Raw genomic sequence first — 19043 nt, 5'->3', positions numbered from 1 at the left:
GGCCCTAAATCTGTCCGATGCTGACAAGTGACGAAACACCTGTGTGGGGAAGCTAATTCTAACGAAGTCGCCAGAACATCCCCGCGAATACATGTAATAAAAATATGGAGATATCACTTCGCTAATAAATCGGTCTCTCCCTCTCCTAATTACTGCTTCAACATAGAGAGCTGAGAGCATTTAATAATTCTTTTAACTTGGCCAATGTGTGTGAATCAATATAAAGCGACTGGTGCTGTCGTTATTCGCCGATACTCTATCGCTAGTACCACTTAATTCGTCAAGGTAGATGAAGTGCCTACATGTGGAAAAAGTACATTCGTCAGTCTCCACACACACACGCACACAAACACATACACACACACACACAAACAAAACTACTTCAAAACCAGACATCCATTGTTACACTTTTGTGATAACATAGGCCTATTTGATATGTTTACGTCATTGTAAAATTTCTTTGTCGCGTTCAATTTAGTACTATCTTTTCTCATGTGGAAAATAGGCTATAATTGGTGGCGTGTTTATCGTGTGATTGTATTTGTACAATGTCGAAGTTTAAAAATGCAAATTCTGGCTTCGTCGGTATCGGTAATAGATAGCAAACTGTTCTTGTTATGTAACCAATGCAAATATCACAATGCTCCATTTTTAACAAAGCGGTAAATTTGATTACAATTTTCGAAATATACAACATTAATATGGTAATGTGTTAGAATTTTATATTGCGCTTTCTCTTTGAAGATTTTTCTAACTCGTTATTGTTTTTCGAGCTATTTATATAATTAACACTAACATTATATTGTCTGTTTAAAAATAATACATTATACAACGAGCCTATAATGGTAGTAATTATGACGCGAGTATGTTTATGAAACGAGCGCAAGCGAGTTTCATAATTTTCATACGAGCGTCTTAATTACCATTATAGGCAAGTTTCATACGACTTTTTATGCTCGACCATATTTCTAACTTCAAATTATTCATAAGTATTCACATTATTCTTATCTGACTGGGGAGCGGAAGTGACCTTGTGCAATACCTCGTAAATTGTGAGTTGTGCGCAGACGCGAAGTTATTAATTTTTTCCGAGGAACAAATGTCATTGACCTTGATATAATCTAGAGAGTAAAATGAACATTAATCTTGATATAACCTGGAAATTGATTTAGACATTGGAAAACGAGATGACAAATTGAATTTATTTGAATATTATTTACAATTAACGCTAATTATTATAGTAACAGAACATAACCTTCTGCGACAGTATTGGATTTCCAGCCTCCGTGACGTTTCGCTAGTTGTCTTTCGATTGCATATCCGAGAATAATCGATACTTGCGCTTTCATATTGCTACAATGGTGCTTTCTGATTGGTGGAAAACCTGGACTTTAATGAATAGGTGTACTTTAATGAGGTCCATTAAAGGGCTGCTACCAGGTGTATAATTACTACATTTCGGCATGGTCGAGCATAAAAGTAATTCAAACTCATTATTCGCAGACTAAACTGATAACGGGCCTTAAGGATATTTTTGTGTATCCTATTTTTCTTGCTTCCTGTGTTCATATTATAATATATTTTTATCCCTTTCTTATGTTTACGCCATTTCAAAATTTCTTTGTTTCTTTCAGAGGCCTAAAATGAATCTTTACTTTCTCAGTATCTGATGTCTGATAATCAATGTAAATAATAATAATAATAATAATAATAATAATAATAATAATAATAATAATAATAATAATAATAATAATGTACTTATGTGTATATTCATAATCTTCATCACCTTATAGAAGCTACTCTTATTGACGTATAACAGTCTTGCGATGGCGACTAATACTTTAGAGCGAGAGCTCTTTTCTGCCCGCTGAGCGCGCGCGGAGCTCTTTTACCTGTAAACATTGCTAAAGGATGTACAGATCTTAGAACACAGCGCATCATGACGGAACTGAAGCTCTTAAAGCTTTCAAGGAAAAGTGGAAGATACAATATTTATGCCTCGAACATGGTAATGAAGTCCAGTGTTTGTTGTGTAAAAAATATATCATTTGCAAAAAAGCAACATAAAACAGCATTATGAGACGCAACATGGAAAAAAAATATATATAGGCATTATTCAGGAGAAGAGAGAAATAAATTGTTTTCGGAATTGACATCGAAGGTAAATTAATTTACATTTGGGTCAGTAGACTGTATCTAGGTTCCTTTTATTTCTTTATTTTAAGTGTATTGTTGATGTTTTATTTATTGCTTGTTTCTGGATATTTACTTTTATTAGACTACTTGTTTCTTTAATTTAGAAATAATATTTTATCTTTGATTGCACTTTAACATATACTATTACTAAGCTCAAAAAGCTAATTCACTTTTATTCCAATAACTATTTTCAGGATTTTGAGCAAATATGAAATAAACATTTTGAAAACTTTGATGCAAGGAGCTTTTTTTAGTAACGTCAATATAAAAATATACTTAAAATATAATTTCAAAATTATTAGACCTAATTGCACCAAATTTTGTACAGATGTTATTATTATAGATCTGTTTATATAGTTTAAATTTCACAAATTTTGGCCGAAAATTGTGGAAGTTTTAAAAATCATACATATCCCCTTAAATGATTGACCCCAAAAATTACGATGGCTCTCAATATCTTACTTTAATCAATTTGTTTTTTCGTATTACGTGCATCTCACAAATCGCTCTAAGGAAACTCATTACATAATCACGACTGGAGAGTAAGGACTACATTTTCACAATCACACAATCAATATACTCTGTTTCAATCAATACTGTCATTATTTTTTCAACATATACTCAAAAGTACTTAGAGATCACACACGTGGAGCAGGTAGACCCTATTAGTTTCTCCTAACCAATGAAGTTAAGTATTTACATAATAAATAATTGCTGTTAACAAGAAAATGGTTCATATACAATTAACTTCTCCTATTTCTCTTTTTGTTCCCAAAAAACCCTTCCCTTTGCGATTTGTTTATATATGTACATAATATTTAATAATAATAATAATAATAATAATAATAATAATAATAATAATAATAATAATAATAATACTATTTATTTAATACTATACACTTGAGCTACATTAGGCATTGCAGCCCGAAAGAGCAGAAGCTCGTGCTCGGGCGCAGTTCAGATCAGTTATACAAAATATGTGTATATTAAATAACTGAATAATTAGTCCTATTACATAGCCAGAAATTTAGTAACGCAAGTTATTGTAATAATTGCTGCCTTTATTCACTGCATGTGCATGTACATCCCTGACGTCTACGTTACGACGCTATGCGCTCGTGATCAAGGTCGAGCTCTTCTACCGTGATTGGGAGCTAATATCGTTTCATCCCTGACGTATAACTACGTCTTTCTCCTCACTACGTATGGGGCAACTTGAGAATTGACCGACATCACATAAAAATGTAACCTCTTCTTCTAGTACTCCCCATCTTTTCCTTTCCTTCCCATTGTTTTCATTATCTTCTCGTTCTTTTTCTCTTTCCCTTGTTCTCCTAGACTTTCCCTTCTCCTTATCCTCCATCGATCTCGGTCCAGTCTTCAAATTTCTGATTTTCATATTTTCTCTGAGTCAAGCTTGTTCGTGAGTTCTACCCAGGGATTGATGGCAATAATTTAACAAGGAGCTTACAAAAAAAGAAGAAGAGTGGTGGCCAGCGGAGAAATACGGGGCAGGGGAAGAGGGACACAATTTGTTACTTTATAATAATAATAATAATAATAATAATAATAATAATAATAATAATAACAACAACAACTTTTTACCTTCAAAATAGGTCCCAAACTCCCATTTCGTTCACCGATGTGTTCAGCAGGATAGCACAAACGGGACCGAGTCCCATACTTTCCTAGGTTTGCCAATTACCGATAATTTTAATAGTCATTAAACTGACAAGTGAAATACTGTAAGCTTACTTCCTTCACAAAGAATTGGCAATGTCACCCATTACATTAAAGCCTCTTTCAGCTTCCGTGTTGCTAATGGTAATAGAATTCCAGACTTTTTTGTTACTTTGGCTATAGTTTAGGGTTTAGGTACAGCTTAAAGCAGTAAAATTTTTGTAAATATTCAACATTTTTTTTCTCCATTACTGTATCTTGTACAATAATAAAAATTGGTATGTGTAAAAGACTGCCCTTCTGCTATATGAAAAAAATATTTTTATGATTAAACAAATTATTTATATATATATTTCTCAAAATTCGGAATGGTGGCAGTTTACTGTGCAGTGATGAAGCGTTTCCCTCATAACTCCTAAACTTTTTAACTTTTTCATGTTCTCTCTTTTATTTTATTTCTGAAATTCATGTTTATAATATCATGCTCTTTCAACTAGATTCCTTGATAAATAATATTCCATTTGTTTTTTGAGTTATGTGGGAAAAGCTTCATCACTGCACAGTGAACTGAATTTTGAGGAAAAAAAATTAAATATATTTTTTTAATTCGTAAAAATATTTTTTTCATATAGCAGAAGGACAGTGTTTTACACATACTAATTTTCATTATTGTGCAAGATACAGTAATAGAGGAAAAAAATGTTGAATATTTACAAAATCTTACTGCTGTAAGCTGTACCTAACCCCTTAATGGCAAAGAGATATTGTTCTTTCCCATTAAGTTATCCTCCACGAATTATCGGAAATCACAATTACAGAAAGCCTCTAATAAGCAGTACAAAAGCCGCTAAATTCCTATATCTTCAATCGATCGCTCTAGCAGAATGTAGAATACGAAATAGTTAAATTAGAAAAGTGCGTTACTATTATTGGTTTTTCCTCACGAGCTATTCTAACAAAGGTCTCGGAACTAATATAAATGTTTAACACAAGCCCTTGTGAGCCCCTTCCAGCACATCCCCATATATATTTTCTCCACGTATATTTTCTCCTTTGAGTTACAGTTTCTAACTTGCTTAATTTTGTACGTCTTTAGGTTTGTGTGTTTAAGCGTACAAAGGAGCAAACGAGTATCCATCCTCATCTTCACGTACACCATACTGACAGGTTCATTAAGCGCAGAAGTCCCAGTTGATGTGATGAAATTAGTGAGTGACTCTACAGTCATGTTTGTAATCTCGAAGACATCGTAAATACAATAGAGAAGGTACCTAATGCTCATCAGATAACTCAGACCTCTCCCAGAAATTCTGCAGTGTGCTTCCCATGCATGATAATCCCATGGATATTAACAGCGACATACTGTACAAATTTCACGAGAGGAGTATGGTCCTTGCGGAGTAAGAGAAGAGGTAGTAACTTAGCGTCTCTGAAGGAACAGGTGGATAGAGGTGGTGTCATTGGCCGGCTGGGACGAACGAGGCTCAGTCATTGGCCGGCTGGTTCCGTGTCGGATTTGGTTGTAAGAGAGGGGGAAAACCCGCATTTCTTCCTGGGATCTTCTCCTGAAATGCGAACAGTAGTCGCGAACGTTCCAAATACAAAACAACTGTAGTGCTTCACCTAAACTCGTACACCTTATTCCGAAACTACATTTTTATGAAAAGAAATAATATATAGATTGGAAGAATGTTGTGAAATGAAGAGTGTTTCTGAAACCTTCATTCTCAGCTGATCTTGTGCACAAGATGTAACTATCATTCCAGCCAACACTTAAGATAAAACCACAGTCTAGTATATACAGTCACGAACCTCAATAAGTAGGGAATATGCATCCATAGATAGTTACAAACCACTAGGATTGCTACTATCGCCTCATCACAGACAATGCGAAATAGTACCGGCACAATCTATTGTTCCTAGTACCCTCAACAACTCAAGCTTCGTGACTGTATATACCAGACTGATAAAACTCGAGTTCTCGAAATAATATGCCCGTCATGTAGCAGTGAGCTAACAGAGGGGTCGCTTAACAATCTTACCACCATATATTCGCATAGCCATCAGATGACCACATCATCTTAATTATTTTTTCCTATCTTTGCTATATCTGTTCACAACAACAATAATGCTCTACATTGGATACTACAAACGTAAACCTAGTCATCCTGAATATGGTTTACCCAAGACCTTGGAAGTGCCGACATGTACGATGATACGAAGACGTTTACCGGCAATGCAAATGCCACGTTTGATCTCACACTGTAGTCACCCCATTAACCGTAATTTTTCTCTACAATTTATTGCTTTATGTTATCCAATCCAACAGTGAAATCTTCAGTGAGCTAATAATTTGTTTTATGTTTCTGGTTTTATAAGTCATAGTCAGTTTCATGTCTCATGTGTATTTTATAGCCTAATTGAATTATTGGCAATTTTTAGATGATATCTTCTACATATCAGAATTACTGCACGTATTTATTTATTTATTTATACGAGAAACCACTAGTGTTACACTTCACCAAATAGAATTTGTCTTAATTTACTCTATTTGTTTCAGGTTGACGATCAAAGACTGGCAGAACAGAGGATCGAAGAAATGCTTTAATGTTGTTAACAAAACGCATCAGTGATGCTGTAATTCATCTGTCCATTGCAACCTCCTCGTCGCTGGCATAAACTAGCGGTAATTAATACATACTATGTATGATAGGGATGCTCTGCAGGCACAACACTTTGATGAGGGGAAGAAATCCATTTATGAGTCCTGCATCCCGTACCTAAGTCAGAAATATAACATTCCCACTAGTCAGTGGAGTGTTTCTGGTATTTTGTTTGGTGCACGTGGCACACTTCCTAAATTCACATGGAATATTTTAAAAGCACTCGGTCTCCGATTTTTTGAAATCCAAAAAATTTTATTGGATATTCTTAAGGATTGAATCCAAATATTACATTACCATTTATATTTTGGCCATAGATGATTCTATTGGGTTTGCATTTCTCTGGATGTTTTACTAAACAATTCCTGTATTTAATCTTTTTGTCTTTCTAAATTATTCTGTAGTGCTTTTATTCTGGATCTTTATGGTCACCCTCAGTGAGGGCAGATTATTTTGTTAAAAATAGTTGTTGTTTATTTAAAATTAACTTAATTACAGTTCATTTCTTGAAATAAACACTGATTAAAATTGAACAAACTCGTAAATAAATTACTGTATGAAAGACACGTGATGTATTGTAAAATAGGCTTTATGGACTGAGCTTGTTTTTTTCTTTCGTTTATTTTACAACTATGTTTATCTAGAATCTGAGTGAGATGAAGATGAATATTACACTTTTACTACGTCATACTACTGTTGACCAATAAAACTTATTTTTTTATCACTTTCCTAGCCAACATTTCAAACTGCAAATTCTTTACGGTTCTATAAAACATGCTTTGCGATCGTCATTTGTTTCCCACATAGATAGTCAACTGGAAATGGCGGCTCCTTCAAACGTTTTGGTGAAGCTAACATTAGTGAAATAGAATTTTAGTAAGTCAATTAAACACATGAAACTTGTTTCAAAGATCATAAAAAGGCAAGATACAATACTTTTTTCATCTGATGTGGGTCTTATATGGATTTTATGACAATATGCAAAACTTTTTTTGACCAGCGTAAATTGATTTCCCGATACAAACTGCTACACCTAACCTTCAAGCAAAATTATTTATTTATTTCGAAATTTATAACGAATTACAAAACTAAACATTAGTAATTGTTTTAAGTTTAGCTTTTTTTAGTTTTAGTTATATAATTTCTTTTTGAGATACATAGCTGCTGATCTTGAACATCCGAAATGAGGGAAATAAAAATATAGTCAAAAATCACAAGAGACAAAAGAATTAATAAGCTAAGAAATGTCGACAGTATTTAATAAAGTGTATTCCATAAAAAAAAAATTCAGTTCTTGACGAGTAACAGTTCAAACGAGTTGGTATGTGGAAGTGGTCGGAGAGGTTGCTGTTTTTTGGTGTTTACATTACACTAATGCCACGACACACACTACTGGGTGTTCATTTCAAAGTGTCATGACGTCACTGTTAATGAGTCAGCGATTTGAAGCGAGTTTCAGCTTTTGTGTCAGAGAAGTTGCCTATTAATCAAGGCGTTCAATCTGAACTTGAGAACGTGTATGGCATAACTTGAACTTCGTAGCAACAGATGGCGGTCTGTACGGTCTGTGTGCTACCATAACCTCTTTCGAACTGTGTTTTGCGCGGCCAAGTCGTACGCAGGGTATTTGTTATCCTCGGTTGCGTACGGCAACATTCCACAACACAACTCAAATGCTCCGTGTCCATGTTGACCGTCCAAGTTAATGCCAACAAATACGTAAGTAATCGTCTTAACCCTCTCCCCATATACCGACAGTAAGAAAAAGCTCACCTCAGTACACGTTTCGAAACAGTTCACATTCCTGCGACTACCGGCGTTACCGTACGTATCGGTAAGTACTCGTCTGAATGAACGCCGTACTTGGTAGGCAACTTCTCTGGCACATAAGTAATACACCTCTGCGGAAGTGTGGGAAGATTGAATTCTCTAGGCTCATCGACTAGCCATATGACGGCATACAGCGAGCCATGACACACTTTGAACTGAACACCCAGTATTAGCAATAGAACGCACTAGAATAATCACCTTAAGACAGCAAGGTATGACACAAATGGAGACAGGAGGAATCATAGGTTGTAATCAAAGTGACGTTTTTAGACTATGGAAAAAATTCCAGGAGACTAAGTCCATAGCAGGCAGACAGAGAGCATGACTGCCATGTAAAACAGCGGCTGGAAAACACCAGTATCTCCGTATTTCTGCACGGCGATGCCCTACATCCAGTTACAGAGGGACCTTCGCAGGACTGAAGAGGCCACCGTGTCAATTCAGACAGTACGAAATCGATTGCATGATATAAGACTAATAAATGTTCCTCGACTCACTTCACAACATACAGCACATTGTGTAACATGATACAGAGACCATGTAAACTGGACTCGGGAACAATGGGGAAAAACATTGTTTACAGATGAAGTAGGGATTGGCCTTAACGCAGATAACAACAGCATTCGTGTGTGGAGATCCAATGGTCAACGTAACAATGAATTCTTTAAGGCTGAATACACAAGCAGCAAGGTGGTTCAGCACTGTTCTGGGCAGAAGTCATGTAGGGACGTCTCATACCATTAGTTCACATACAGGACAAAAGGATTGCACAGAAATACAAGGATAATGCTCTTCGACCCATCGTTACTGGATTTGCACAAGACATTGGAGCAGGATTCATGTTTATGGATGATAACATCCGTCCCCACCTTGCCGGTGCTGTGAATAACTTCTTGTAGAGACATGGAATTCATAAGATGAACTGACCAGAAGCTTCTCCGGATATGGATTGTGTATAACATGCTGGTGCCTTCTGTAAAGAGCAATTTCCAACCGTCCACACCCTCCAGAAATCATAAGGAACGTGATATCAACTGTCATGCAGGAATGGGACAATCCTCCTCAAAACGAATGGGATAATCTGGTTTCCAGCATGTCACGTCGTGTCCAGAAATGTCTACGAGTTCGTGAAGGCCACATACATTATTGAATTGACTCAAGATGTGTTTTTGTTTTGTTTTGTTAAATCAATGAGATTTGAATTTTTGTTCCAAATTAAGATTTATATTTTTTTCCCTTATGTGTGTAAGAAGTTTAAAACTTTATTTTTTTTTCTCTAATCATTTGACATGTAATAGAAATTTGTGGCACATTCGACCAAGAAATAAAAAATTATGTAATATGCAAAACTTTTTTTTGACTGGCGTATAAATAAGAGCAGTACGCGATGTGAAAATGGAATGGTTTAGTGAAAGTAATGTACCAAACAGTAGAGTTTGAAAAGTAGACGAAAACAACGTCTGCTAGGATATATTAGTAGACAGCCATTTAAAAAATACACTTTCAAAAGATGTTTTCAAGATTCAAGTCAGCGTAGTCTAACGAATAACGATGTAGGTTAACTAAACAGGGGAGAGTTCCTTATGAAAGATAAACTCTACATGCATAGTCTTCTGCTCCGAAAGACTTAAGGAATTACAGAAATGTTGTATATTCCTATGCAATAATGAATTTCTTTCAGAAAAACATTTTTCGTTCTGTAGGAACTATATCGTTTCACATGTCAATTTACTGTACCCATTATAAAAATCGCGCAGAACCAAACATCTGCTATGTTTTGGAGAAAATTGATATTGTGTGTTTTTGATTCCAAATAAGAAGCAGGCATATTACGTCTTAATTAATTCCCATAACTGCTATTACGAAGGAAACGCCATGTCAATTGTCATGATTCCTCATTAAATTTAAGTAAATCTCAATTAAATTACTTTCCAGCAATGAAAACTATTTCTGGAGTTACGTTCTTGCACTGAATATATTTTGAAATATTTAAAATGCAACGGCTTCGAAGTTATTTATTGCGGATATTATGTATCAATTGATTAAATTTTACGATTGGTTATTTCATACAACTTCACACTATGAAATCTGAAGCAAAGTAACATGAGGTGAATGTAAAAGCAATTGGTATGTGACAAATCTACATGACAGTATATTTGGAAAGACTTGATGTAGATATTCCCGTGACAACCATCTCTTATATGTGTATTGAACACGCTTTCTTCATAGAATGGTTCTAGACATATGAATCATCGGTATAACTAATTAAAGATACTCTTGTTTTGAAGATTAAAAATGCTATTATTATCAGGAAATTGGAAAGATATCACAACATATTAACAAAAATCTACTATATGCTCAAGCACACTTACCATTACGCTCTTCCATATATAATAATAATAATAATAATAATAATAATAATAATAATAATAATAATAATAATAATTATTATTATTATTATTATTATTATTATTATTGTTATTATTGTTGCTGATGTTGTTACAGATGGTGCCTCTGCGGCCTTCCACAAACAAATGTGATTCTGCAAATGAGTTGCGCGATAAAAATGAAAGGAAAGTTACAACTTTTCATCGTTGGTTACTCTGGATTCCTCTTGTTTTATTTGGAACGCTTCTGTACATCCTAGATTTTGGTGGTGAACTACGGTACCATATTCCACTGCCACATACTATCGTGTCAGGTAAGTTCATCAAATTATATCAGGGATTTTATGAATAAGAAGGCAAAATTATTTTCAACAAAGGTTTTTCTCATACAAAAGCTTCTGTTGACATACATTTATAGCTTTCAGTGAAGATGGGCAGCATAGTGTATTTTTCTTCACCTAAAAGTGTTATACAGACACTCAGGAGTATTTAAGTAGTAAGCAGTTTGCATTTATAACACAAAATTTAAGCAATGTTCCCAGTAAGAAATATCTCGTAGTACTTGTAATCCAGACCAAACAAATATATTAATCAACAAAATCAATGATTTCAGGAAAAGTCAGTCATATTCAACGATTTGACAGGATAATTTTCAATAAATTTTGCAAAAAAAAAAATTCGTGACACAGGGAATGCATCACAATTTTCGCTCATCTCCAATAACAGCGAAATGTTTTTCTTTAGTTTCAGATAAACCACTACCTAACATGAAGTCTGGATTTGTAGTGGACACAGTTGGATGTCGAATTCCAGATCTGGATCCGTTTGATCCAATCATTCGAGAGTTCATACATAAAGAGACACCTCTGAAATGTCACGAAAAGCACCCGCTGCTGGTTGATTCTAACCATACGTCACTGTTCATCGTGAAGTCTGCATTGCCATCCTTCAATATAAGCGATGTAGAACAACTGGACTGCTGCTATCAACCATTCTGGAGATCCAAGCCCAAAAACGTAGACGATTACTTTGACAACAAAATAACGTAAGAATAATGTATAATAACACGACTTACTCGAAAGAGGACTGACTATATTTAAAATAACTGAATTATAACTGTATTCTCCATGTTTCAGATTTGCGGATAATTGCACTTCATTCAAGGAATCAGTTTCTATTCCAGAAGAATTTGTTAAAGTGTCATGTTCCATGGATAGCCAAAATATATACACAAATTACCACGCCTTCATTCCTTTAAAGCCAGAGGTGGAGAAACGTTGCAAAGAAGCAAGGGAGAATTCCTCAACTGGACAAAGAGAACGTGTTAGTGTGCTGCTTGTGGGAATGGATGCAGTTTCACGTCTGAACTTCCATCGACAGTTGCCTAGAACTTTGAAAATTCTTCAAAACATGAAATCTATCGAATTACTTGGTTATAACAAAGTGGCAGATAATACGTTTCCTAATCTAGTTCCAGTTCTTTCGGGTCTTTCTGAAAAAGAATTAAAAGATGTATGTTGGCCGAATAATAACGCTGTATTCGATGAGTGCAATTGGGTGTGGAAGAATTTCAGTGCAGCCGGATACCGAACAGCTTTCGGGGAAGATGCTACAAGTATTGGATTATTTACTTATGTGAAGCGTGGATTTAAGAAACAACCGACTGACTATTATTCAAGACCATATTTAATGCAAAGTGAGGATGATATAGGTTTTGACAAGAAATTAAACGCAAAATTATGCATAGGATCCCAGATGTCTCTTTCAGTATTCCTACAGTATATATCAAAACTCGCAATTACTATGGCTTCTAAAGATTTCTTCGGATTCTTTTGGGGCACAAGCCTGACACATGATTTTCTCAATTTTCCCAGTCTAGGTGATGGTACTTATGAACAATTTCTATATAATTTAATTGAAACTGGATCCCTAAATCGAACAGTATTAATTTTCATGAGTGATCATGGAATTCGATGGGGAAGTATTCGTGAAACCTATCAGGGACGTTTGGAAGAAAGACTTCCATTTGTGTTTTTTATTTTTCCGGAGTGGTTCAGAAATAAATATCCTACTGCTACCGCTAACTTACGCAGAAATACACAACGCCTTACTACACCATTCGATATGTATGAAACTCTACTAGATTTATTAAATCTTGGCCAGATTGAACAGGAATCAATACAGAGAAGAAGTCTAGAATTGGGTAAATATAAACAAAAGCCCAGAGGCATTAGCCTTTTTCTCCCTATGCATAAATCTCGGACTTGTAGTGAAGCTGGAATAGAACCACATTGGTGTACGTGTCAGCAAAGTAAAGTTCTGCCAGTGGGAGACGCTATTATTAAAAATATGTCCTTAATATTAGTTGACCATCTTAATTCCCTCTTAAAGCCGTATGGTGTGTGTTCGCAACTCCAAGTGACAGAAATTAGAAGTGCTAGTGTTCAGTTTCCTCGTGAACATCTGTACAATAAAACTAAAGATCAAGGACTGAAGGACTATGTGATTGTTATTAGGACTGCTCCAGGAGGTGCATTGTTTGAGGGTACTGTTCGTCACTGTATAGGCAACAGCAGTGTTCAAGTTACAGGTAGTGTTAGTCGAATTAATTCATATGGAAACCAGAGTTCTTGTGTAGCAGACTTTCATATGAAACTTTATTGTTATTGTAAATCCTACCTCAATATGAGGACTAAACTGTGATTTATCTAGTGATTAGTAGAATTGATTGAAATATTGTTATGTAGATGTGCCTTCATCGTTTTGTGATGTTGTTAGCAATATACAAACTCCAAGATTGTGTGTAACAAGAAATGTTGAATAATTGAAGCTTTACAAGTTTAACTGTAATTATTCACAACGTGAAAATATTTCATTTCCAAAAATGAGGGATTCAAGTTTAATGAGATGTTGTAAGTATACAGATTTAGTTTTGTCACTTTGCTTTGTATTTTATTGATGTTTCTCAGATCGCACGAAAATCTGTAAAATGGACTATTCTACAAGAATTTTGAATTATTATATATTAGTCATTTAGTTACGTGTAGGTATAATATAGAATATAAGTTTTGCAACATCCATAATTGCAAAGAAAACTAAATAGTATTATTTTAAATTGGAGTATATTGGTCCAACCGAAATATGCCTGCACTTTTCTCGTAAAGTATTTGAAAAGGTGTATTTATCTCGTTTATTAAAATGCTTTGCAACTGACTAAATAAAAAAGAGTGGAATAACTAAGATTCTTGAAAATTTTCAAAGATTTCTGAACGCAACACATGCGACTGTTTAGTCTTGAAGATGAAGACAAATATAAATTCTCAAAGATACCTGAATGTAACACGTCCGGCTGTTTAGTCTTCAAGATAAAGGTAAATATACATTCTCAAAGATAGCTGAATGCAACACGTCCAGCTGTTTAGTCTTGAAGATGAAGATAAATATAAATTCTCAAAGATAGCTGAATGTAACACGTCTGACTGTTTAGTCTTCAAGATAAAGATAAATATAAATTCTCAAAGATAGCTGAATGTAACACGTCCGACTGTTCAGTCTTGAGGATGAACATAAATATACATTCTCAAAGATAGCTGAATGCAACACGTCCGACTGTTTAGTCTGAAGGTGAAGATAAATATAAATTCTCAAAGATAGCTGAATGTAACACGTCCGACTGTTTAGTCTTCAAGATAAAGATAAATATAAATTCTCAAAGATAGCTGAATGTAACACGTCCGACTGTTCAGTCTTGAAGATGAAGATAAAGAATATATATACAGTGTGTAAACTGCTTTACTATGTTCTCATATTGTGCAGTCTTTTGAGAAGATGTTACAAGGTTAAAAATATATATTCCAAGCGTTCGCCGAAAGTAAGTGTTTCCAAAGTTCACAATTGTAAAAAAATTAATTTACTTATTTGTATGAAAACTCTTTCTGGTGTAACATTTTAAACTGTGTTAACATTTAACATTTATGACAATTATCTGGAAAGAATGTACTTAGAATAATATTGTTTTCACTCAAAATTGAATTTACATTTGTTTATGTCAAAGACAGGGAAGTTGAACAGATTACAAAGTTATATAACATCTCCGACTATCATGTTCTTCTGGTAACGAATTATATTTCATAAACTGATCCAGCTGTAGAGTTCAGAGCAATACCTCTGAATGATATCATTATGAAATACAGAGCATGTCTGAAATAGAAGAAAAATTATTCCGAAAAAAAGTATACCTACCAAATGTTACTACCTACGTAACTTACCCCAAACAATTTAGAGTTAAGATTGTGGTTTAGGACGTAAAATTAAAATGTAACTAAGGAAACGGGAGGTCTATATTGTCGCAGACGTGTAGAACCAAATTTTCTTTGAGTTTAAAATTTGTTCGGTAATTTCGCAGAAAGTGCAGTATGAATAGACAGGAGAATAATAGTATTCATACTGTAATGCACGCAATTGCGGGCAATTCTAACTTTAAACCAGGTGCAACAGTGGCGTAGAATCTCATAATCGAATGCAGGCACACGCTTAAAAGATATTCTGCGACACGTTTGCATCTCGTTTAAAGGCTAGAATTCGCAATGGGCATGCCTGTATATAATACCTTCAGAATAGGCGCAGAGAAACAAGCAATAATTTGAATTTTACACTATCAGCTATGTTATCAACTTCTCAGCTTTATAAGTTAATATTATGATAATTCGGACACAGAAAGGAGACTGAAAATGAAGATTGACCACATACGATAGGTACAAAATTAAGGAAAACACGAAATAATTGTCATTCTGCTTTAATATTATAATTTATTTTCCTTTCAATGATATGCCGCTGAGAACAGATGTTGCAAAAGCTATTGACATTATTCGCTATGGTGGCAGCTTGCAGACAGGAAACACGAATGTGTACAAGTACATTTCCACGATCATCATTGAGCATTAGACAACATCGAGCTTACGCAGAGATACTTCCAACAGGATGGCCCATGTTCCACACCTTCAGTGGCACACATCAACATCTTATTGGATCGTAGTACCTCGAAAAATTTTTGGCCCCCCAGATAACCAGGCTTGAGGTCAGCGAATTGCTTCCTGTGTGATTATCTCAATGATATATCCGACAAAAGCAGACCACGAACCTTACAGAATCTCCGGGCAGACATGACGGCAAAAATAAACAATATCGAAGCAGAGTGTTGAGACGTGTATCAGACAACATGCTAAAAAGCAATTCTTCCCTTGGTGAACTCTTGCTTCTATCTCTTTACTTCCTAGACCCTTCTTTGTAAACACAATCTAGATACCTATTTGAAACTGCGTACTGGTTTCAGTTTTATATTTGGGGCAATATCAACGCTTTATTCTTTCATATCTACTTAGCTACCTGATTTACTTCATTATCAACAGAGCGAGATGCACATTTACTGCCGCAAAATTAAGCAATTGCTCTGTCTGCATGTAGGCTACCTCTTCTTTGAAAGGACTTGCGGTGGTTTTTTGAAAGTATAAAGAATGACGATCAACTTATAAATAACATTTATATGTGTTCAACGTATAACTTAACATTCATCAGATGAGCTTGCACATTTGATTTTAAATGTAAGGCGAGAATGAATGAATGAATGAATGAATGAATGAATGAATGAATGAATGAATGAATGAATGAATGCTAGCCATGATGTCCCATGTTGGGCACAGGCCTCCTGTGATGGGGTAGAACCCTCTCGACAGGGATGACTCAGGTGTACTCGCTTGACGAGCCAATCCAGGCGAGTTTGTCGTGTATAGCCTACTGTTGTGACATGGTTACTAACCCTGTTAAACTTTACTTAGTCTCAGTATTTTGTTCTTTGTTCATTTTATGCACTGCCCACATAATACTAACACCAGAACTTTGATAAACACTGATGCTATTTATACTATTTCTCAACATTGACTTTACTATTTACAAAATTTATCTCACACTTTTACAAATACTGACTTTACTATTTACACTATTTTAATACTGAAATCTCAGTGGCAAAGCTCAGGGTAGGCAGGGTAAGTTGAGCGTTCACAAACATTTTCGAAGAAGGGACAAGATCAATTTAGAAACAGGAGCATTTCCGCGTTTCGTTTACCTTATAGGACGTAAAGCACGACCTAGATCACTATTTCCGAACCATGCCTTCAGCCCAGCTTACCCAAAAATTTTGTCACACTTCGCTACTAGACCATGACCTTTCATATTTCTTTCCACAAAACTCTGTTCTTTGCTGTCCTCGACCATTGTTTCCCCGCCTCTTTGGCAAACATGTCAGACCGTCTGAGCCGTGGTCTTCTCTGTTCTCTCTTTCCGACGTAGGGGTCCCACATCGTGACTGCATGGGTCCATCTTGTCTGGTGTGGTCTCGCCACATGTCCCCCCCCCCCAGGTCCACTTCGTTATCGTGGCTAGTACTGCTGCATCAGTAGTGTTCGTCAGTTTTTGTAATGTTTCGTTTGTCATTCTGTCTCGTAGCATGATGGCCAGAATATAATGTAACGTGTATAGATGCATAAATATTGAGACTGCATATATAACTGCAGTAAAATATTTCTTAAACGATAACAATAGAATATTAAATTCTAGAAAATGGTTATAGTCAGAGGTAAACAAATCCCGGGCGCCAGGTTAGCATAGCACCTAAACATTTTTATGTGCAGCCTGAGTTTCTTTACTGGATTCAACATTTTAAGACTAGCCGCCACGGTGGTCTAGTGGCTAGAGCGCTGAATTTATAATCCTGTAGTTCCTTGTGTGACCCCCAGCGTACCTCCGACTTATGGTTTTTGTTGGGCAAGCCCGTGGTCCAGGTAACACAGGGGTTTCCTCCGGGAGCTCCGGTTTCCGTGTGGCATCCCAACAAATCTCTATCACCATCTCGCCTCAACGTGAGCGTAGCGTAGTTAAGCCTCTAATTTCGCATCCTGGGCAACGACTCTGTCGGTAACTGATCTACATTACTGGCTTCATATGGGTGAATGATGATCAGTTAACTATCCTCCATTAGTAAAAAAGCTTTGATTTATTTTATGTTACTACGACTAATACATAATGTTAACGAAATCGGTCAGAAGAAATAATTTCTTTATCCATTTGAAGCCAATTTGGTCTAGGAGGCCAATTTACCGACATCCTCATATGACGCCCGGATACATACAGATGTACTATATTATCATAATTTTCTCTTAAATCCAATCACGGGTCTTCTGACTGTACATGCTGTGTAAAACAATTCCTACTTTGTAGGTTTCACCCCTCTCACCCATGATTAGATCCAACCACTCTCTCTCTCTCAAAAAAAAAAAAAAAAAAAAAAACAGATTAAAATGAAAATGACGCAAATAAAACACATTATATAATATACTCTAACCTAAAACAGACATAAAAGTGTATAACTGAGTAGTTACCATTATTCCTTCGTCAGTTCGCACCACAAACTTCAACAGCTGAAGTTCTAGTCTGTCTCACCTTCAAGAACAATCCAGTCTATTGTTCGCATTCTCTAGTCCCCACGAGGTCAGGACATGCAAGCGAACTCCTATTCTGACTTAGCATCGAGGGTGGTAGATATTTTCTCCGGATATGTTCCGTTTCGACACACTGCAATAAAATATGTCTATAGGAGTCCTTTTCCCCGCCCCTGGATATAGTGCACAGACCGAATATTTATGGTTTAATACATAACATTCAATTGTTCATTACACTTATATTTATTTTAATTTCAAATCACTATAATTATAAAGACTAAATTGCAATGAAAAGAAAGCAAAATTAAAGCAAATGTAAACAACAGGCTTAAAACTCATTCACTGTCTTTTAGATTAACAGGAAATAACTATGCCCTACCAAGTACTCTTAAAATGATAATAGCACAACATTAAAAGTTTCGCGTTGTTGCCGTTTTGGACTGTCTGTTTCATTACTAATGATCAGTTGCACATGGATTTAGTCCTTTTATGTTGCGTATACGAAACGTTACGAGTTGTTGCTGTATGGACCTAGAAAGAGTAATTTTCTGCGATTCTCATGTACATATGTCTAAATCGAAAGGTGAATTTTTTTTTAGTTGTTTCCCTTTTGAATTGGGCCGACGTTGTAATATTAAAGACATCCTTCCCTATTTGATATAATTTACTGTAAGTATATTTTATAAAAAAGAGAGATTACTTGAAGGAAAAGCTGAATGAGGTAGAAACAAATAGTAGGAATAAAAACATTAGAGATTTATACAGGGACATCATTTTATTTTTACTAACATTTT

The 19043-nt window shown here is 35.3% G+C and overlaps 1 protein-coding gene across 2 annotated transcripts in view; it reads left to right on the top strand.

Moving 5' to 3' along the window:
- The window catches only part of LOC138710824 (uncharacterized), a 169043-nt gene extending 155279 nt beyond the window's left edge, over positions 1 to 13764 (top strand). For both annotated transcript variants that reach the window (XM_069841969.1, XM_069841968.1), the window contains exons 3-6: positions 6437 to 6562; positions 10875 to 11070; positions 11501 to 11801; positions 11893 to 13764. In XM_069841969.1, coding sequence (XP_069698070.1) covers positions 10875 to 11070; positions 11501 to 11801; positions 11893 to 13459 — 2064 coding nt within the window. In that variant the 5' untranslated portion in view covers positions 6437 to 6562 and the 3' untranslated portion in view covers positions 13460 to 13764. The remainder of the gene's footprint in view (positions 1 to 6436; positions 6563 to 10874; positions 11071 to 11500; positions 11802 to 11892) is intronic.
- The last annotated feature ends 5279 nt before the right edge of the window (positions 13765 to 19043 follow it).

Source organism: Periplaneta americana, chromosome 12 (genome assembly GCF_040183065.1).
Source record: "Periplaneta americana isolate PAMFEO1 chromosome 12, P.americana_PAMFEO1_priV1, whole genome shotgun sequence".
Classification (NCBI taxonomy): Eukaryota; Metazoa; Arthropoda; class Insecta; order Blattodea; family Blattidae; genus Periplaneta; species Periplaneta americana.
This window is presented reverse-complemented; position numbering and strand designations above follow the sequence as displayed.